Source organism: Urocitellus parryii, chromosome 7 (assembly GCF_045843805.1).
Source record: "Urocitellus parryii isolate mUroPar1 chromosome 7, mUroPar1.hap1, whole genome shotgun sequence".
Lineage (NCBI taxonomy): Eukaryota > Metazoa > Chordata > Mammalia > Rodentia > Sciuridae > Urocitellus > Urocitellus parryii.
Genome location: NC_135537.1, coordinates 179,662,688 through 179,684,440, shown reverse-complemented (window position 1 = coordinate 179,684,440; position 21,753 = coordinate 179,662,688). Strand labels below are relative to the sequence as shown.

At 50.4% G+C, this 21,753-nt stretch overlaps 1 protein-coding gene across 3 annotated transcripts in view; it reads right to left on the bottom strand.

Moving 5' to 3' along the window:
* Sec14l1 (SEC14 like lipid binding 1) overlaps positions 1 to 21,753 on the bottom strand; it is a 48,836-nt gene that overhangs the window by 6,185 nt on the left and 20,898 nt on the right. For 2 of the 3 annotated variants that reach the window (XM_026404745.1, XM_026404746.2), the window contains exons 4-13: positions 12,536 to 12,685; positions 12,288 to 12,419; positions 11,063 to 11,191; positions 10,195 to 10,429; positions 8,692 to 8,801; positions 6,449 to 6,638; positions 4,098 to 4,186; positions 3,376 to 3,446; positions 2,117 to 2,288; positions 1,710 to 1,844 (exon numbers count right to left, since the gene is read on the bottom strand). In XM_026404745.1, the coding sequence (XP_026260530.1) occupies positions 1,710 to 1,844; positions 2,117 to 2,288; positions 3,376 to 3,446; positions 4,098 to 4,186; positions 6,449 to 6,638; positions 8,692 to 8,801; positions 10,195 to 10,429; positions 11,063 to 11,191; positions 12,288 to 12,419; positions 12,536 to 12,685 (1,413 nt within the window). The remainder of the gene's footprint in view (positions 1 to 1,709; positions 1,845 to 2,116; positions 2,289 to 3,375; positions 3,447 to 4,097; positions 4,187 to 6,448; positions 6,639 to 8,691; positions 8,802 to 10,194; positions 10,430 to 11,062; positions 11,192 to 12,287; positions 12,420 to 12,535; positions 12,686 to 21,753) is intronic. The other variant, XM_026404748.1, reaches the window with a different exon arrangement.

Sequence of the window (21,753 nt, the reverse complement as noted above, 5' to 3'; positions counted from 1 at the left end):
ATTTGACAATGACAACTGATGAGTCCTTGTACAGCAGCTTCACCTGAGAGTTCATAAAATCCAAGTACTCCCCGACAGCAGCCCAGGGAGGCAACCACACAGAGCAAACGCTCACACCCTCGGCCCGCAGTGCGAAGTGGAACTGTCCCCGCAAGGATGGCACGTTAGAAAACACCCTCTAGGCCCAGGAGTGCTCCCCTCTGACAACCAGGCTGAGTGGCTGCCCGGGAGGCATGTGGGGTCCCACAAGGCTCAATAAGATGGACTCTCAGCACTGTGAGTGCGTCGGGCATGGACAGGTTACAAAGGCAGGTGCTACCTGCCAAGAGTCTGATACCCGACTCCACCTGTTTTTGTTTTGTTTGGGCACCAGGTACTGAACCCAAGGGTGCTTCAGCATGGTGCCCTTTTTGTTTATTTTAGGCTGGCCTCAAACTTGAGATCCTCCTGCCTCAGCCTCCCGAGTCTCTGGGATTACAGGGGCACACCACTATGCCTGACTACAAGATGGTTAGCTTTTCATGATGAAAGCAGTTTGTAGGTTTCCACAAACCTGACCCCATGGTTTGGTCTCAGGGGCACCTACTAAGTCACATCCTGCAACTTACTTGCTCTTTGCACTGTGGTGTGATGGTGCCTGCAGCTTCCTTAAAATGGAACTGATGAGCTGAGAGCTGAACTCTTGGGTTTCCTAAAGTCCTCTAACCATTGAGAAGGATTCCCTCAACAGCTCAATTCCTTAGCTAAAGGAGTCAAACCCAGAGTGTGCACATCTCAAGGGGTAGCTTTAGTGTGAAGGTGCCCAGAGATCCTTGCTCTGATGACAGCCTCGATCCCTTGCTCACTTCAGCAACCACGGAGCCCACAGATCCATCCCACGGAGTTCCTCCAGCCCCAGCCTTCTTAGGCCTCCCCTGGGCAACTGCAGGCTCCAGGCCTCCAGATTCCTGCTCCTTTGGCTCCTGATTATCCAGCACCTTATTTTTTTAAAACCCCAAACTTAAATTAAGGAGAAACACTTCCTTCAATTTTCCACTTTGAAAGTGTTATCCTGGGTTACGTAATTGTCAAGGAACTGCTCTTGAAAGCTGATTCAGTGTTGCTTTGACTGCTCTTGTTTTGTTGGTGGTGCTGAGGATGAAACCCAGGCTCTTCTGCACGCCAGGCAAGTGCTCCAGCCCTGAGCCACGCTGTCAGCCCCGAGTCCCTGTTTGCTTTTCTGGTACTGGGGATTAAACCCAGGGATACTTAACCACTGAGCTACACCTCCAGACACTTTTTTAAAATTTTTATTTTGCTTAGTTTTTTATTTTGAGACAGGGTCTCACAAAGTTGATGGGGCTGGCTTTGACCTTGTGATCCTCCTGCCTCAGCCTCCTGAGCTGCTCAGCCGCTGTGCCCCACCGAATCAATGCTGTAGTAGTATTTTTTAAAAAACTAAAACAGTTACAAGATCTGATTCACTCACGGCTGTGTTAATAAAGCAAGCTATTCTTACAATAGATTCTAAAAGATTCCCATTAGAATTTCACGTGAAGAAATGTGTTACCAACAATTATCTGAATGGCTCTCCTCAGTTCAACCTCAGGTCAAAGGTGACAGGCAAAAATCAAGAAATCCACACTAAAGGTTCTGAAGTCATCTGTGCAAACCAATACCACTCTTCTAACGTCCTCAGTACAAACGTGTGCCTCTTTCCTCATACGTACCATGCACTCCCCGCTCAGGAAATCTGGAATGATCTCTCTGTCGATGTAGTCCAGCAGGCCGCCGGGGCCCTGGTAGTCATTTCCTGCGTAAATGAGGAACTTCCTTCTGGTGTTGTCATCAATGAATGGACTGACCTGTGAGGAGCCAGAGGCCGGGCTGTTTGATTTGCTGTCTGGTTTTCAAAGAGCAAAAGTCTGACACGGGGCTCTGTCAGGTCCGTCTGCACAGCATTAGGACAGTCAGAAACATTTTGCTTTTTCTCCCCTTTAACAACTGAGTTTCACTCTGCATCTTACTTTGCTTTTTCCCACCTAGTTGAGACTCCAGGACACAGACATGCAGCGAGTGCACAAATATCTGCCTTCTAGAAGGTTAACGGTCACTGCAGAACATCACACAAACCCACCAGCGTCCAGAGAACAGGGAAGACCCTGGGTGCCCGGAGGATGAGAAGGCGGCCCAGCGTCTCTGGGTAATTGGCCTCCACCACTTCGATGATTCGCAGCAGGGCTTTGACGCCAGGTCTCCACAAGTGGCGCATGTTCAGCCCCTCCAGGTCCACCAGGCAGGTCCAGGAACTGCAGATGGTGCAGAGATGTGTTTTATTCAATAGACAGCATACTTGGCAAACTGGGTCCTATATTCAATGTTTTTCTTTCAATATTATAAAACAGTCATTTATACTCGTTTCCAAACATACATCAGGTTTTTTTGTTTTGCTTTTCAATTTTTAGGCAACACGGGCATTGACTACAGGGGTGCTTTACGGTAAGCTACACCCCCAGCCCTTTAAAATTTTTAAAAATTTAGAGACAGGGCCTCACTGAGTTGCCCAGGCTGGCCTCAAACTTGTAATCCTCCTACCTCAGCCTCCCACATCACTGGGATTACAGGCACACACCACCATGCCTGGCTTATCACCAGTTTTCAGAATTACAGTGTTATGAACTCTATTCACATCTACTTACATAGAACACATAGGCTCAATGTGGTAGGAGCCACCCTGAACTATCAAAGCCATCAATGAATGGCTGACAGCATATAAAAGCCTCTCTCAGACATGCTCAGTGACTAGCAAGCAAGACATAAAGCTCCATCCCGACACTCTGTGCCTCTCCCCAGGGCACACATCTGACACTGTAACCCACAGTTGGCATTTGCACTGCAATAAGCTATCCACAACAAATGTTCACTGAGTCCAGCGCCTTCTGAGGGGCTGAGAGGCAGCAGTGAACACGCACCCTTGCAAGCCCTGCCCCGGGGAACAGACACTCTGGAGGAGCCACCCCCACCCGTCCACGTGTCCACCTTGGCGTCCCCGCACACTTTCACCCCACCTGACAAAGCCTGGAAGCCAGCTCAGGAACGCAGGAGAGTTTGGGAGAATGGGGGTCGAAACACACAAGCAAAGGAGCTATGCTCCTGGGCTCCCGAGGACCTCAAGGCCCACTGCCCAGGCCAACCCACAGGGCCTGCTGGGATGCCCTGACAGCCGGGCCTAGGGGGCAAGGAGCACCAAGCCTGCAGCTGTCCCTCTCATTGCTTTCTAGTTTTGAAACTCCCTGGAAAACAGTGAACTACCAGACTTCGGTCCTAAACACCAACTAGAAATATGGAATCCACGTTGTCAATAAGCCCAAAGAAGAGCGCACACCTCCCACCCACCTGATGGGCCGGCCGAAGACCTTCGTGTTCTCTTCACAACGCCTCAGGCCCTCTTCGTTTATGGAGAGAACCTGTCACGGAGGGCATGGAGACGGGGCAGGTCAAGACTCGCCCACCGGGCACACCACAGGGGAGCAGGCAGGCTGCCCACAGAGCATCCTGGCAGTCGTACTGGCTGAGCACGGTCCGACACGGACAACCATCTGGCTCTCAGGAGAGAGCAGACGCCATCCTCTGTGGCGAAGGGAGAGTCGTGCCACCGAGGGTTGGGCTCAGGGAGCCACCACTCTGGGATGGGTCTTCAGAACGGGTGAACTGGACAGCAGGAAGGAGGGAGCTGGGCGTGTCCGTGTGCCATGCCACAGGAGGTCTCAGAACAGCCCCAGGCAGCCCAGGACAGCCCTTCATGTTGGGGTGACAAGTGCTCCCTCGGAAGAAGTCCCTCTGTATCTGCACTTGTGCACAGCACAGATGACCACGGCCTGGAGCAAGGACAGGAAACCACAGAAGGCCAGCAGCAGAGTGTGAGGGGGGTCTGTCTGCTCTAGACACCCGGCTACTCCGCAGAGGACCCCGCAGTTAAAACATCTGCAGGACGTTTGTGTCCTCCTCTGAGGTCTCTGCATACATCAGGCTCTCCTTTCTAACTGCAAGAGCAAAGCACCCAGGGCAGGGGGCGCAGCATGGGACGCAGGGCAAGGCCAGCAGCAGCCAGGACTTACGTATCGCAGCAGGGCTTCCTCACCCAGGGCTCGTACCAAGCCCTTGGTGTCCATCTGCCCCAGCCTGAGCACGTAGAGAGGCCGTCCGTCTGCAGGGGAGGAAGCAATCAGAGGGTCCCTGTGTGGGGCACAGGACACCCCCGGGACCCCTGGCTCCAGGCTGGAGGTGGTGCAGCTGAAGAGCACCCACCGGGAGCAAGGCTGTGGGTTGCACCCCAGCCCCGCAAACAGGACTCCTGGGAAGCAGGTGAGCTCTGGAGTGTTCTGACAGACCCAAGCTCTCCCCTCTGCTAAGCAGCAGCTGGCTTCAGTGTGGGGACAGGGGTGGGGTTGGCATCCAACATTTCCCCCAAAAGTCACAAAAGAAAAAAACAAATAATGGTGCAGCTTAGCAGAGCCTGGAGATGGTGCTGCCGGGAGGAGGGCCGAGCCCAAGCCCAGCCTGTCCTGCGCGATAGCCGTCAGACTGGGTTGCTTCGCTCGCACACAGGGCTTAGCAAGAGCCCAGAGGAGACTTCCGAATACCTAGGATTTTTCTACGAATTCAGTTCAAGTCTCCTTTCTCAGAAAAATAAGCCTTTTTAATTTCATAAGTTTCCAATAAATTAATAAGATTTTTACAAGTCAGTCTTCCTCAATTTCCACTGAAGTCCAAGAAAAATGGGAACATTCTGGACACCAATCAGCACACGCTGACTCTGTCTCCATAACCTACAGATCTAACGGAGGGAGCCTGAGAGGAACCTAACTCATCCCACAACCCTGTCATCGCGAGCCAGCCACACAGGGGAAGATGATCCCAGGGCCAGAGTGTATGCAGCGGCCAACACCTCTCAGGTTGCCGCCCTGTGGTTGAAGGGAGAGCAGCAGGATCGTCCTGCAGGGAGGCAGCGTCTGCCATGGGTCCTGCCGGGGCTGACCTCGCCTTTAGGGAACAGCTGGTTCCACATCTGTTTACTAAGCCAAGAAGTTTTCTGTGACCCCAAATCTTGTAGAAAAGCAAGTTTACAAAAAGTTTGTACCAACACTTTTTCAGGTGGTGCTGGAGGACTGAAGCCAGTGTTCTGTCGCTGAGTCGCAGCCACAGCCCTTTCTTTTTTCTTTTCTTTTGCAGCAATCTTGCTAAGTTAGTGAGTCTGGCCTTGAACTTGCAATCCTTCTGCCTCAGTCTGGGGAGCAGCTGGGATCACAGGTGCGTCCCACCATACCTGGGTCCCTCTTCCAACATTTATATGAGACACATCTGTCCATGTCTTACTACAAAACTTTTTAACCTTTTAAGGTTCCAGTCATGTAGTGAAATAAATACAAATGTTTCCAGTTACAACCAATAAAGCCACAGTTACTTTGAAGAAAAACAATTTGGGTGCAGTGGCACACCAGTGACTTGGGAGGCTGAGGCAGGAAGATCACAAGTTTGAGGTTGGCCTCAGCAGGTTAGTGAGGGATTGTCTCACAATAAAAAGGGCTGAAGATGTGACTCAGTGGAAAAGCCACTGGGTTCAATCCCTAATACTAGTAAATAAATAGCCAATTAGAAAAACAGGACAGACTGGAGTATTATAGTTCTGAAAGGACTTGTTCAGAGACAGAAGAGGAAGCCAGTTCCACAGCAGTCCCTGCAGCCTCCCTCCAATGACTGGGATTCAATTCTGTCCAACCACCAACCTGCAGCCCAGGTGGAAAGCATCGCAAGACAAGGCCGGCACTCCCGCGGGGGCCAGCATGCAAAGGGACAGCCACCCCCACTTTGAGTGTTGTGTCTCTGGTCTACTTGCTCCTGAGAGAAACCGCAATTCTCCACTATTCTGATATGGAGGCCTGGCTGCACATGTTACAGCTACTGGAAGGCGTAAGTCATTAAATCCTTTTTATAAGCACAGTGCTGCTAAAGACACTCTGTCACCAACATTTGAGTTTTGGGGCTTTTTAAAATATTTTTCTTATAGATGATCACGATATCTTTTTATGTTTTCTTATTTTTACATGGGGCTGAGGATCAACCCAGTGCCTCACACGTGTGAGGCAGGCACTCCACCACTGAGCCACAGCCTGAGCCCAACGTTTGAGTTTTTAATATGTCAAAACAGACTCCACAGAGCTGAGAATGGAAGTAAAGTCACTGTCCCAGGGCAACTCCAGGAAGGAGCCAAAGCCACTGCCCTCCCTCAGCTGCCCAGGAGGGACAGGAGTGTGCTGGAGGGTCTCACCAGCTGGCTCACACTGGAGAGCGCTTCCAGGTCCCAGGAGAGGAGGGCGATGCCTTGCAGGCCCCTGGCTCTCTGCGGAGCTCCCGGATGCCCCACGGGGAGACAAGATGGCAACAGACGGGGAGACGCAGTGCCACCCACCTTTGTCGTGATGGTGCCATCCTCCCGCGTAGTAATCCTGAAGCACCTGGGGTGGGGTCCAGGTGTCCAGGATGTAGTCCACCTGGTGCTGCTTCCGCCATGTTAAAGACTGACACATGATCTCTCTGGCCTTGTCGATGTTAAAATCCCGAGCGCGTAGGAACCGAAGAATATGCTCATCCTTTGGGATCTGGGAGAAGAAAAGATGCTTTTAAGACTGTTAAGAGTTGCCCAGCCTCAAAATGTCAGTTTTTAAAATGACTGGGGTGTGATGCAGTGGTACAACATTCCTGGGTCCAACCCCAGGACTGGTGGTCCGGGGGAAGGTTTGTTGTTGCTAAGAGACCGGGACTCAAACTCCATCTCTTCTCAACAGTAACCTGCACCTTCATGCTGTTTAGATGGAGCTGCTGCTGGGGCAGGGAGCAGCTCAGTGGTACAGCACTGCCCAGCGTGTGAGGCCCTGGGTTTGCTCTCCACCACCGGAAAAAAATAAAATTAGCTATTCCCAGAAAAATCTTGGCCTGATGTTTAATTAAAAAAAAAAATCAGTATCTGATTTTTCTAGTGATCTTCCTAAAGCACCCTTTCAGTCTGGGCAATGTGAAGGCACAATGTCTGAAACACAGGCAACAGTTCCAAGCTATGCGACCGCATACCATTGTGCCCTGTGCGCTTCTGCATGGAGATTCTACTAAAAGTCAGAATTAAACCATGCTGGGATTGGCAGTGTGGGGGTGCTGCTGACATGCAGGAACCTTCTCAAGACCCTGTCAATCAGCCTGGTCACCCTGAATAAAGAAGAAGGCTGGGCTGGGGATGTGGCTCAGGCGGTAGCGCACTCGCCTGGCATGCGTGCGGCCCGGGTTCGATCCTCAGCACCACATACCAACAAAGATGTTGTGTCCGCCGAGAACTAAAAATAAATAAATATTAAATTTCTCTCTCTAAAAAAAAAAAAAAAAAAAAAAGAAGAAGGCTGAGTCCAGGATCTGAGTCTCACTTGGACCAGGTCTCTTCCCTCTGTGGCCACCTGTTCACTAATGCAGGTAGCCAGACCATCCAGAGACCATGAAGAGAGTGGGAGCAAGAGTCTGCGTGGTATCCCACCTTGGCACATAATCAAAGCATAGGGTGCAGTGATTTGGCATCATCTTCACTTGGAAAGCAGCACAGGCACATGGAAGCGGTTAAGAATGTGGGAACACACCTATAATCCCAGCACCTCGGGGGGGCTGAGGCAGGAGGATCACAAGTTGGAGGCCAGCCTCAGCAACTTACGAAGACCCTGCCTCAAAATAAAAAATAAAAGGGGGCTGGGGATGTGGCTCAGTGGAAGAGCACCCCTAGGTTGAATATCCTGTATCTAATAAATAAACAGGAATATGGTGCTGAAACCACATGGTCTTGGTTCAAATCTTGGCCCCACTGTTTCCTAGCTTAAGACCTTGAGCAAGCTGCTTAACTTCTCCATGCCTTGGTTTCTGGACCTTCTGAAAGAAGGAGATGATGGAACAGCACCCACCTCTAGGCCTGTTGGGAAGACTACAGGAAGAGCTAAAAGCATGTCTGACACACGGTCAGCAGACACCAACAGTAGCTCTTTTCCTAATGACTGGTGTTAAAAAGCTCTCGGGGGCTGGGGCTGTAGCTCAGTGGCAAAGCGCTTGCCTAGCATGCGTAAGGCACTGGGTTCAATTCTCAGCACTACATCAAAATTAATAAATAAAATAAAGGTATTCTGTCCATCTGCAACTATTAAAAAAAAAAAAAAAAAAAAAAGCTCTCATGCAACCAGGACGGACAGAATTAAAGACCGGAAAAACTGTGTGCAGGTGCCTGCTTCCTGCACTGGGCCACTAAGTAACCTTTATGCTTGCTACATAAACTTGTTATTAAAAGCAAATTTCTTATGTGGCTACAATTTCACATAAAACTTCAGAATTAAAGCTCAAACATTTCTAATCTTGGATAAAACTCTGACCTCCTTCCGAATCTTTTCAAAATTTAAAATGCATGGCTATCTGGAACATCATGCTACTCTGCCACTTGATGACCGACTGTTTCTGAGCAGACCATCTCAGCAACAGCGCACAGAGCAGCAGCCATGCACACGAGGAAGGGCAGCCCAACCTGCTGCCGGGCACGTGGGCTCCAGCTGGCGACACTCCCGTGGGGATGACCTCTCCAGCTGCCACAGGACCAGAGATGGCAGGCCACATAGCCTGGGGGCCAACACTCACCTTGCCCTTGTGGGTTTCCTGGAGCCACTGGCGAAGCCTGATAAGGCAGCTCTCCTGGAGTGGGGTCAGGTCACCCAGATACCTCTTGATGTAATCGGCATCGAGTTTGTCTGCAAAGGGAACCACATGGCACCATTTGCAAAGACGAACTCTGTTCCTGAGGCTCTCGTTGCCCAGTGGTGCCAGGTGGGGCTAGAGTCTTGGGGTGAAGGAGACTACAGAGAGGACACATTTAAAGCAACCACCCTGGAGAATTTCAGTGACGTCTTTAAGACACCACAGAACCAGAGGTGAGCCTGCTGACTCAGCTACCTTTCCCTGATTACCACTGAATTACCTCAATTCAATTAGCCACAATGCCACTCATGACATCACCATGACTAGAGAAGACATTCAATGACTGGTTTAATTCAAAGTGACAAAGCCCTTCCATGATATAAAATTATGAAATGAAACAACCAAGCAGATCTAAATCTTCGTTAAGGATCTAGCTACCGTGTTCAAGAACACAGTTTCTCCAGATAAGGTACCACTGGACAGATGAGATAGCAAAATAAGTACAACAAAAAAATATTCACAAGGTGAAAAATAAAACATATCCCCAAATCATCCCCACTCCCAGCAAACTGTTGAAAGTCAACAAACGGCACAGTTAGCTGCCAACAGAATGTATGCAAAGCCGAGTATGGCGGCACTCGCCTGTAATCCCAACAGCTCAAGAGGCTGAGATAGGAGGATCACAAGGAGCCCTGTGCCCCAAGTTCAAGGCCAGCCTCAGCAACTTGGAGAGGCCTTGTCTCTAAAATAAAAAAGGGCTGGGGGTGTGGCTCAGTGATAAAGTGCCTGGTACAAAACAAAAGTATGAAGAGATACTGATATTTTAATGAACTTTCTGAATGGCAGAACATTCTTATCTTTCTTATTTTCCTGTGTTTTCTGAACTATTAACAATGGGCATTACTCTCAGCACATGCCAAGTGGCTAAAGCAGTCCCTGAGCCCGTCCACCTGGGCACAGTCTCAGCCCTGGACCGACTCCCAGGTCATGTCTCTGCCTCAGTTAATGTAAACACAGGGAGCATCTTCAGCTTTTCCCACCCAGAAGGAGCCATAATGGCGTGAGCACCCTCCACTCAGTGCCTGGACAGTCCCTGGCACCTGAGCGAGTGAGGTGTCCAGCGGTGGGAGTTCTAGGAGAAAGCACTGATGGCCCGTGCTCACCTCAGGCACCTGCAACTAACCTGAAACATCTTTTGGTCCCAATAAGAACATAACCAGAAATAACCTTTTCTGCCCATTAAAAACAAAAACTAAGAAAAAAAAATCATACGAATGTATCACATAAGCTACAGGACAAGGAAACGAGACCAGAAACAACAAATGGCCTTCCTTCTCCACGTGGTGCTGTGTGTCGAGAGGAAACAGGAACAGGCAGAGCAGTAGAGAGGAAAGGCCCACACGACTCCTGGTCTAGCCGCAAGAATGGAGCCTTCTTCAGACCCACCATCAGGGGTTCCCACCGTGGGCTCAGGGGTCCCTCCAGGGTTGCTGAGGACCTCTCCATTCAGCCCCTCCTTGAGGGCAGCCTCTGGGACCACAACAGCCGTGGAGGCCACCTGACTCTTGCTGGACGAGGACGTCTCTGAAGAAGGCCCGATGGAAGGTGGGGTCCAGCGCGGCACGAAGGTGATGCCCTCTTCTTCAAGCTGACGAAGGTAGTACTCAATGATTTCCTTCCCCTTAGGAGGAGACCAAGGTTAAGGTGAGTGCAGAGTCAATACTTCAATTATTTGTCCCTTACCAATTTGTGAGGTAACTACCAAAAACTGAGGGCTGAGATATAGCTTGGAGGTAGCATGCCCAAAACTAATCTAGAACACTGATCTATCAGACACACTTGTACTGAACACAATTCTAACACAGTACCCGAAAACACAACAACCTTCGAGAGCCCCCCCCACCCCCCACCACAGCTTTAAAACCACGACCCACAGCTCCCAGAGAGTGAGCGGCAGCACCTGAGGAGGTCCAGGGAGCCCTGCCTGGCCACCTGCCACGAATCTCCTCAACTCACAGGACTTCCATCAGCAGACCCACAAGTGGAACCCAGGGGTGCGACCTCCTCACCCTAACTTCCCATGTTCCCACAATTCCAAGCAGAGAATGTGGTGGCCAGGAGTGACCCGCCTGTACCTCCTTCACTCCACCAGGAGCCAGCACCCCCAGCCCCGTAGGGCTAAACAGAAGGCCCAGGGCAGGGTGGAAGCACATTTCTATCCCCCGAGTGACGGGCTCCCGGCCTTCCAGAGGACAAGCTCAGACACCTCAGGAGACTGCGGCCCTCCCTTTCCCATGAAGTCCCAGAGACTCACTTTTTTAATGTTGCTGGTATACTGTTTCATGGCAATTTTTTCCACTGTACTTTCAAAACCAAAGAAAGATTTGATATCTAAACTTGCAGACTGTTCAAAACAGGTCCAGTCTTCGTTCTCAGGGTGAACCTGCGGGTGAAGAGAAGGCCTGCTGTGTGCGGCAGCGAGGCCTGGTCTGCTCCCCTCTGCCAGCGACCAGAAGGAGCAGTTCTCTTACAACAGAGCTACTCCCATGGAGACAGTACAAGGAGGGTTACAGAGGGCTCGACCGCCCAGGGCCACTCGAACTCCAAGACACCACCGTGGCCTGAGAGGAGCGCTCCGTCCTCCCCTGCCCAGTCCTTCACCTCCCTACACACAGAGCCGCTCTCCCATTAGGAATGAAGGAAAGACCCTTCAGTGTCACTGACAGCCTCACGAGGAGACAGACGGCCACGAGCCTTGGACAGAAAGGTGAGGAACTTCCAACTGCTGGAAGATCAGGGCCATGGGGAAAGCGTGGAGTGGGTTAAGGGGACCGGGGAGGGCTGCAGGCCGCGCTGTCGACTGGCCACTGGGAACAGGGATCTGGGATCTGGGCAAACCTGAAGGAGGGCTGGGGAAGTCCTCGGGAGGCTGGGGAGCAGCAAGCGTGCTGGCAGCCATGTACAAGGACGGAGGGACCCAAGACACGTGACTGAGGGGGAACCGGCCCTCCTAGGCCACAGCAAGCACTCGTGCTTTTCTCTGAGGGTCATGTGGAAGCACTGGGTTGTGAGCTCAGTGATAAAACTTGACAATCCTAAAACAGATCACTGTGGGTTCAGCATTAAGGTTACACTGGAGGTGCCTAAGGCGGCAGCAGACACACCACGCAGGAGGCCACTCTAATGACCTAGTGAGAGCAGCTCTAAGCAGGGTGGTCGGCAGTGAAGGTGACAGCCAACGTGTGCTCCCAGCTCTAAACTCAAACACACACACCATCTTGCTCTTCAGAATGCATTTCTCAAGTAGCAGAGCATGGCAGTGGAATGACTTGGCTATGACTGCCACCACAGTGCAATCCTGCCTGCAGGAAGCCACACCTGCCACTGCTGATCCCCTTCAGAACTGCTAACAGGAAATATATGGCAAAGAACTACCCCAGGACAAAGAGGCACGCCGTTCCAGCGATGGCTGACCACCTTTGGAAGCCGTGCCCCCGTGCCTCCCGGCTGGCGGGCTCCACCCAGGGCTGTGCACTCACGGTGTAGCAGCAGTGCTCGTTAATGATGACCCGATTGGAAAACGTTTCATTATGGGCCTCAATGTGCAGAGTGCGCTCCCGAGAATTGAGAGAGTTTTTCTGGACAAAATAAACATAATCAACTCCTGCAATCTTTAAAAAAGAAACAAAGAGAAAAGGGTTTATTATTAACACCACTGTGACAGAAGCTGGAAACATAAATTCTCTATCTCTGGGACCAACGCCTTCCGGCAGGCCTGACCACTTACCTTCTTCAACAGCCGGGGTGCGTCTATGTCCAGCTTGCAGCGCCTTTCAATGACGTGAATGGCCCCGTCTTCGCTCTTGAATTCATTCACAGTGTCACTGTCCACAAACATGGGAATCAGCGGACAGGTAGGGAACCTCCTTTCATAGGCCTATGGATAAAAACAAACCAAAAAAAAAGGTGAGGAAGTGAATGAAGTCCCAACTTCAGTCTCTCCTTGCCCAAAAGGGAAGGAGTGCTCAACCTCAGCACGTGCCCACAGAAGGTGCCACAGCTGGGCTGGTCACCTGCAGCTTTCACTAACCTGGAAAAGACGTCCGCATTCACGACAGTCTGGTGAGATGTCGATTCTGTCCACATAGATACAGGCTAAACATGACTTCTACCAAAATTCTAGCAAATATACTTTGGAGCCTCAGGCAAGATTATTTTACAACTTAGATGGAAAAGCGAAGGAACTAGAGTACATGCTTAGTAAGCTAAAATGATTACTGAAAATGAATGAACTGGAGGGACTCCCGCCCCGGGTCTTTAGGCTTACGTGTAGCTATGGTTACACAGCAGTTACATAGTATTGATGGACAGACACACAGCTCCATGGGACAGAACCCAGAACTAGACTCAAACAAATATACCCAAATGATGTTTCCCTTTTTCTTTTTCTTTCTTTGGTGCTGGGGATGGAACCCACGGCCCTGCGCATGCTAATCATGCACAAAACCTTGACTTAAACCTTGACCTAAACCTCACATCTTATGTACAAATTAACCCAAAATAGAACTGCTCATCTAGCATGCTGAAAGCCCTGGTTATGATCCCAGCACTGCAAAAACAGAAGACAAATGAACAGAAACCAAGATAAACCATAGACTTAAGCAAAACATAAAACTATGCACCCAAAAACCAATCTGTAAAAGGAAAAATTTACTTCATCAAAACCAAAGACTTTTGCTTTCCTACAGTCCCTGTTAAGAGGAAGACAAAACAAGTCACAGACAGAAACTACTCACAGACCACGTTCTCTGGGAAAGAGAACACACAGAACACACAGAACCCAACTAACGCAGTGAGCTGCACAGCAACGCGCACGGTCAGCACCGCTCACCCGAGAATGGCCAGGGCAACCTGCAAGGTCCTGCTCAGAGGCAGGAAGGGAGTTAACATGGTAATTTTTAAAAACTCAACAGTTAGAAAATAAGCCACAGACATCTCACCAAAGAGCAGGTAAAGAGATGGTCAATCGAGCAATGAGCTATCACAGAAACCCATACTGAAGCCACAGGAGGTCTCGCCACAGATCTACCAGAATGACAAAACACAGCCCACCACGTGCTGGTAAGATGTGGAGAGACAGCTCCCAGACACTGCCGGCAAGAATGAAAAATGGTGTCACCAGGAAACAGCTGGGTACTTTCTTAGCACCAAACAGGCAGCTGCCACACAGCCGGGGCCAGCACCACCCTCCTGGGCATCTGTCCCAGAGGAACAAAGGCCACGTGCACAGACCCTCCAGGCAGCTGGACTCCCAACATCCCAACCTACAATCAACCCAGGGTCCTCCACCGAGTAAATACTGGGCAACCTACAACCACAGCCCACTGCTGGCCATGGAAAGGGCTGAGCCACTGTCCACGCAATGACCTGGACGATCCCCAGGAAACTACGCTGGGCAAGGACAGTTCCATGCTGCGGTCCCATTCACTAACACTCCTGGAAAGACAAAATTAAAGAGACCGGGATCAGACTTTCAGTTGCCAGGGTTCAGAAGAGATGTAGGTGTGGCTGCAGGACGCCAGCACCCTGACCACAATGCTGTATTCCTTCATTCCCAAGATGTCGCCACAGGGGACATGGGTGAAGACTGGGCAGGATTCTTCCATGTTATTTTTTGTGACAATATACTATTAATATACTGTGATTTACAAGTATCTCAAAATAAAATGTAAGACTTGCTACATAATTTGGGACGACATTTGGAAAATGCACCGAAGCAGCAGATTTAGTTTACTCCGCAGCAATCTACAAAGATCCCTGAGCTAGAGACACTGCTGGAAGCACAGCTAACCCAGGTGTCGCAGCCCAGGTACATGGCACAGATGCCACAGGATGCAGGGAGCAGTCTAGCCATAGATGGCCCAGGATCTCCTCTGCTGTCCCCACCCATGAAGGAGGAAAAGCAGGGTAATGATGGTGCCCAGGTGACAGATGCCATTCCTCTGTGGGACTGGACTAAAAATGGGAGGATAGGTTCTGTGACTTCCCATCTTAAATTCATCACAACCTAAACCAAACTTTAGGAAGACATCTATGGAGTGAGTTCATGAGAAAATGGCACAAATGGCTCGATTCTACCTCTGACAGGTGCAAGCAGTCCAAAGCTCTGTCCAGCAAGGAGCCATGGCCTTCCGTGCACGAGCTCCTGCTCACCCACAGCAGGCCTGCTCACCTGAGCAGCAAGCAAAATGCAGACCACGGCACTGCCACGAGGCTCCAGAGGGCATGGGGGACCACAGGAACTCCCAGGAGCCCCCGCTGCAGTTCCTTGCAGAGTCGCCCTCACTTCCAGATGAGTCCCACTTGCTAGCCTTATGTGACCAAGTAACTGGCTTATAAGGTCCACCAGACTAGGCAGCAGAGGGGAGCCAGGGAGGCAGCTGACACCAAGAACTCGGGGGCGGAAGGCGGGAGTGTCCTGAAGATGCACAGGTTCCACTGAGGTGGAGGGGGAGAACAGAACTCGGCGGACAGAGGTTGCTGGGGGAAGCAGCAGCTCAGGCCGAGCCCCCAGAGCTGTCACATCAGCAATGACAGCATGTCCAAGAGAGAGAACACAGAAGCACAAAGAAGCTCCCGGCAGGCAGGGACCACACCTCAAAGGCAGGAGGGAAAGCCAGGGTCACCAACAGGGACACTGGCACACAAGGCCTCCTGGGCCTCTCCTTCTCTTCAGGGGACAGGGAGGAAGGAAGACTGGAGTGATAAGAGTCGCAGCGGGACAGCCTGGAAGGGAGGCGAGACCCACGTGGGTGACTGAGCACATGTGCCTGTTGATGTCCTTCCTTTGAGAGTGGAAAACACACTCTTCACGTCATTGCCCTGACCTCCTCCTCCACTCCACGTCTCCTCAGCTCCACTAGGGCCAGGACCCTGACAAAGTGTCGGGCTCTCGTGCCTCTTTCCATTAACACCTGAGAGGCGTCTCACTGCTGATCACACCTTGGATAAGCCTCAGGAGGCCCTGGGAGTGTGGGAGCATTAAGTACTGAACAAATGAGCAATTCTAGTAAGAAAACCTGAAATCACTGACTTCATTTGTTCCATATTAACACTGAAAACCACCTAAACCGATTTTTAAATTATACACTTAAAATCAAAAACAAAAACCCCTAGCTTTGTTCATTACAGCACTATAACACCAAGAATTTAAGTGCACAAGTATTCGAACAAAAAAAAGGTACTCATTCTCTCTCAGTAGAGGACCTGAATTAGAAGATTTTCTAAATACCCCCAGTATATTTAAGTTCTTGAAATGGAGTCAACTGGAGACATTACCCACAGGACCAAGCTGGAACTTAAAAAAGCCTCCCCTCCCTAGGGCACCGTGGCCTCCAGGCTCCCATTGGCAGACACCGCCCGCCCCTAGGGGTGGACCAGACAAGGTTCAAGGCCTCCACCTCCCCCGCCTCTCTCTAGAGCTGCCTCAGGGTGGACAGTACCTTCCCTTCTCCAAGTCCCAGCACTCTGCCACCAAATGCCTTCCTTGCTGGCCACAGGCAAAGACCAAGTCCCACTTTTCTTTTGGCCCTGAGAAAGAAAACACCTCAAAGTTCTTTGTTCAATATTAGCTAAGTAGCCTAAGGAGTCTCGCTCTCCCTGGCCCGTGTTTAGAGATATCTAAGGCCAAAGGATTCTACATAATGTGAGCCAAGAAAACCTAGCTTCCTAGAGGATTATGGGAAAGCAAAGCTGAGAAAAGTCGATATAACTTTAGTCTCTGGAATTTTTCAAACTCCAACCCCTAGTTTTCACCTACCTCTACAAAGTATATAAGAAACTCCTGAAAAAAAAAAAAAAAACAGAAGCAGTCTAGTTTTATTTAAAAATGACATCCTAAACCAATCTTGGTGGCACATAACTTAATCCTAGCAAATCAGGAAGCTGAGGCAGGAGGATTGGGAGGATCGAAAGCTCAAGTAACCCTTAAGAAACTTAGCAAGACCCTGTGTCAAAAGGGGTGGGGGGAACTGCAGGGCACAGTGACACAAGCCTGTAATCCCAGCGCTCTGGAGGCTGAGGCAGGAGGATCATGAGTTCAAAGCCAGTCTCAGCAAAAGTAAGGCACTAGGCTACTCCTAGTGAGGGCCGGGGATGTGGCTCAGTGGTCAGGTGCCCAGTTCCAAAACTACAACACCACCACCACCATGTCCCAGCTCTGTCCACTGGAAAGGCCTGAAAGCAATGCCCTCAGTAGCACTGAGCTAACCTGGCATCCAGATCTTAATTTGTAAATACATTCCCCACTGAGAAGGAACCTATGCTTTTGGAGAAGTGGTAGCAAGGACAAGGTTAGGTGACTGTGAAGCACTTCCCACCCAAGAGGAATAACTGGCAGGACTATGTACGTCTGAAGGACACGGGAACCAGCCTGCAGGGGTTTCACCTCCAACTCTGGGTTAATGTGAGCACCAGAAAGAAAAAAGATGGCAGGGCAGTATAAACCATGGAGTGCAACTAAGAAAAATGGTCAGGGTAAGAAATTTTACAGAAAAAAATGTTATCTAATAAATACAGAGGAATGTTGTGATCGGGAAATCATCGATGCTTCGTGTGGGTAACCCCAGTGACTCAGGAGGCTAAAGCAGGAGGATCACAAGTTCAGGGCCAGCTTCTGCAACTTAGTGAGGCCCGAAGCAACCTAGTAAGACCCTGTCTCAAAATAAAAAAATAAAATATAAAATGGGCTGGAGATGTAGTTCAGTGGTAGAACATCCCTGGGTTGATCTCCAGTACCACAAAATAGACAGAAAATAAATTTTACTCTATCAATGTTAAATTCCTTAGGTGGGATATTGATCATTCTTATATGGGAAAATAGCTATTCTTAAGTGATACACATTTTACTACTTTGGAGTGAAGTGCTGGGCTGGAACTGTGGCTCAGTGGTAGAGTGCTTACCTCACGTGTGTGAGGCACTGGGCTCGAGTCTCAGCACCGCGTAAGTATATGAATAAGATCCATGAACAACTAAAAAAAAATATTAAAAAAAAAAAGAGTAAAGTGTCAGGATATACACAACTTGCTTTCAAATATTTCTACCAAAAAATCTAGGGGTGGGTGTGGCTGTGGGGGTAGGGGGTGGACAATACCTTAAGCTTTTTCCCTTAGCTTTAAGGGAAATAAAAGGTGTGCCAGGCCCAGTGGCACATTTCCTGTAATCCCAGCACGCCGGAGGCTGAGGCAGGATTGAAAGCCCAGGGGCCTCAGCAACTTAGCGAGGTCCTAGGTAACTTGGTGAGTCCCTGTTTCAAAATAAAAAATAAAACTTGGTGTTAAAGTGCCCCGCGTTCAATCCCCAGTGTCCCCCACAGAAAGGAATAATAGGGCTGGGGCTGTGGTCAGTGGCAGAGCGCTCGCCTAGCACGTGTGAGGCCCTGGGCTCGATCCTCAGCACCACATAAAAAAAATTTAAAAAATAAAGGTATGGTGTACAACTAAAAAATAAATATTAAGAAAAGAAATAATAAATGCGTTTATTACACATAAAGTCAGACTATACACAGACTGGTACAAACCAGGAAACCAGCACGCCGCTCTTGCTGTCTTTTGCATCTGACTGATTTGACAATGTCCGTGAAGGTTGGTCTGCCCAAAGCTCTGCCCAGGTGTGCAGGGCAACAGGCAACAGGCGCTGCTCTCCCTTGGCACCCTGCCCTCTTCCAGCCCCAGGCTCAGCAGAAGCAAGACGAAGCAGAACCAGCCCTCTGGGTTTTCACAGGAAGTCTTTTAACACCCTGTTTGGACCCAAGAGCCACACCAGCAGGCCTTCAATTTGGATCCGTACCCGGGAGAACCCTCTTATCAACTGTCACCAGGGTCGAGTCACTGCGTCAGATGAGCAGAAGCAATTCCCAAACTTCGACTTATTCTTCACAAACTCTCTGCCATCCCCAATCACACCACCCAGCACTTCCCAAAACACAGTCAAGAAAGGCTGAACAAAACAGCCTCCCAGAAATAATTTCCTCAGAGAGGAAGAACTGTCCCTTGATAGCTCCTTTTTAAAGAAATACTTTTTAAAGAGAAGACTGCTATAATCATTTTCTCACTCTCTTTGTTTAACAGAGCAATTGTTTCAATGATAAAAACAAAACTTAGACCTTATCAACTTGGCCCAGAGGAAAGCTGCCTTCTGGGTAGCCGCTTCCTCCCACTTGCCCACACCCACTCTTCCCTTTCAAAGGATTTCTGAGCCTGCAATTTGGAAGCTTGGCAACAGTACTTTCAGCTTTTAACCAACCTCTGAATGCAATCTTGACATATTAAAAGGTAGAACTGTGCTCAAGAAAACCATATTTTAGTGAAGGCATTTCAACTTGAGAATTAATGAGCTGAATGGTGCTTTCTCCAAGAAATTCCATTTAAAGAACCTACCTTCAAGCTGGAGTCTCTTCATACCCAATTTGTCAACAAACCAAGGAGCTCTGCATCCTACAGAACAAGTGGGGTGTTCTACGGCCCTGGCTGTGACCAGCAGACTCAGTTCTAAACAGGTCTGGCTTCACCTGGAAAGAATCGGCAGGTGAAAAGGCCGCCCTTCGTCTCTCTCAGAAGCAACCGTGCGACCTACTGAGGAAGCGTGGCCAAGTCCCTCGCGGCTCCGTCTCGTGGTTCACTATCAACAGCAGCCACATACAGAAGGCAGCACGCACAGGCTGACGCTGGGGACCCTGGGGCTTCCAGAGAGTCTAACAAGGGCAGCCTAGGGACCCCGCCCGGCCTCAGTGGAGAGGGGACTTGGAAACCTGTAACTGCCCACAAGAGCAGAAAAGAGGACTGAGGGCGGAGCCACCAAAGCTGGTGGGGAACCACTTCAGGCTGGGCTGGCGACAGCTGGGAGAAGTGACCCAAGGAAGGAGGAGCACCAGCACAGCTCCAGAGAGGCCTTTCCGCCCCACTGCAAGACGCCCCCTAGTCAGCAGGAGGCTGGAGGCAGAGGGCGCAGGGACCAGCTCCAGCACATGAACAGCCAGGTCAAGGCTAGACAGCAGGTGGTCTCTCTCCAGGACCCATCTGGCCACTGCACAGCCCTCTGTGGGCCTTGTGGCCCACTCCTGTTTCCTCAGCAGGTCCCTAGGAGAAACTTCCGTTCAGTCCACTGGTAACTGAAGTGTCCAGCTCCAATGCTGTTAGGGAAGCATGTGTTTATGAGGCATTAACAGAAACTCAAATTCACAAAAACTTGGCCCCTTTTAAAGAGAGCCCTCATCCAGTTAGTTATGGCACACTTCACTTAGGCACCCAACCGCCTGGGAACAGCCCCATCGCAGAAGCAGCTCCTGGCGCTCCACTCCACCAGTAACAAGCAGCACCACTGCTACCAGCAGTGCTGGATCCAGACCAGGCCTCAGAGCGACAATGGCAAGTCCTGACCAAGTCCTAACGGCATTGGGGAACACCCCCAGGAAGATGGGACCAGAAAACACGGGCTCTGCTCTGAAACAAAACAGACTGTGAATCTCTGGCAGAGCCCAAGGCCACCCTCCACCTCTCAAGGTTAAACCCTGAACTGCACTGGGGAAGGCTCCAGGATGCTGACGCTGCACCTTCTCCAGTAAGACAGCCGGGAAAAGCCCGAAGCTCAACCACCAGGGTGAGGAGGGCTCAGGAAAGGGCATCCAGGGCCTCCTGGGGGCCAAGGCACCCCACAACGAGGCAGGACTCTGCGGAAGGTGCTGAGTATGGCAGGCCGGAGACAAGTGCCACAGAAAGCAGGCCGCGGGCGCAGCTGCAGAACAGAGGGAAGGGGCTGCTCTCGGCCGGTGCCACGGGCTAGCCCAACACCCACTCTGTTGGCCACAGTGGCACAAACTGGCTATGCTTACTTTTTCTTTTTAATTTGTTGTTTTATTAGATGGGGTATTGCCTAGTTGCCCCGAATGGCCTCAAAATCACCATCCTCCTGCCTCAGCCTCCCTGATTGCAGGCTTGAGCCACTGTGCCCAGCTCTATGCTTATTTTTCTTTTTAATATTTATTTTTTAGTTTTGGGTGGACACAATATCTTATTTTGTTTCTGTGTGATGCTGAGGAGCACACCCAGTGCCTCATGCATGCCAGGTGATGCTCTACCCCTGAGCCCCAACAGCCCTCCATGCTTACTTTCCACAGTGGTCAAGGGAAGGAACAGGGGGTGCTGGCGACAGCAGGGGCTCTGCACACAGCCCACTGTGCTCCAGGAGGCCTGCCGTCTGTTTTGTAGCCCTGGGGATGGAACCTGGGGCCTTGAGCCTCACCCCCACCTACTCTGATTCTAAACATGATCAATTTTTGTCAGAGGACAAGAGAAAGAACTTCTAAATTTCTTCCAAAATCCACGTTTTCATCTTAGGAAACAGCACGCTGACTGAAGGTATCTGTCCCACCAGGGTGTGTGGCCTGCACCAAGGCAAATGCTCTAGCCTGAGCAGAACGCCACCCTCCCCACCTCCCTGACAGACCTTCATGTGACCTTCCTAGCAGGCAACAGTGGCACAGTCCCAAGGGACCTGGGAAAACACCCACAAAATGAACAGACTTCACATGCAGAAAGTTTTCATTCCACAGAGAAGTCATGAATCCGATTTTTGGTTATATTTTAAAATCGTGTCAAAACAAAACAACAAGAACAGCAACCCGGGGCTGGGGATGTGGCTCAAGCGGTAGCGCGCTCGCCTGGCATGCGTGCGGCCCGGGTTCGATCCTCAGCACCACGTACCAACAAAGATGTTGTGTCCGCCGAGAACGAGAAAATAAATAAATATTAAAAATTCTCTCTCTCTCTCTCTCTCTCCCCCCTCTCTCACTCTCTCTTTCTTAAAAAAAAAAATAAAGAAAGAACAGCAACCCACCCACCCCACCCCACCCCAAAAAAACCAACAGAACCACCCTCCACACAGGAGGACAGTTTTCCTGGCTCCTGAGACATTCAGGTGAGTGGCGCCAAACCAGGCTCCTCTGCTCA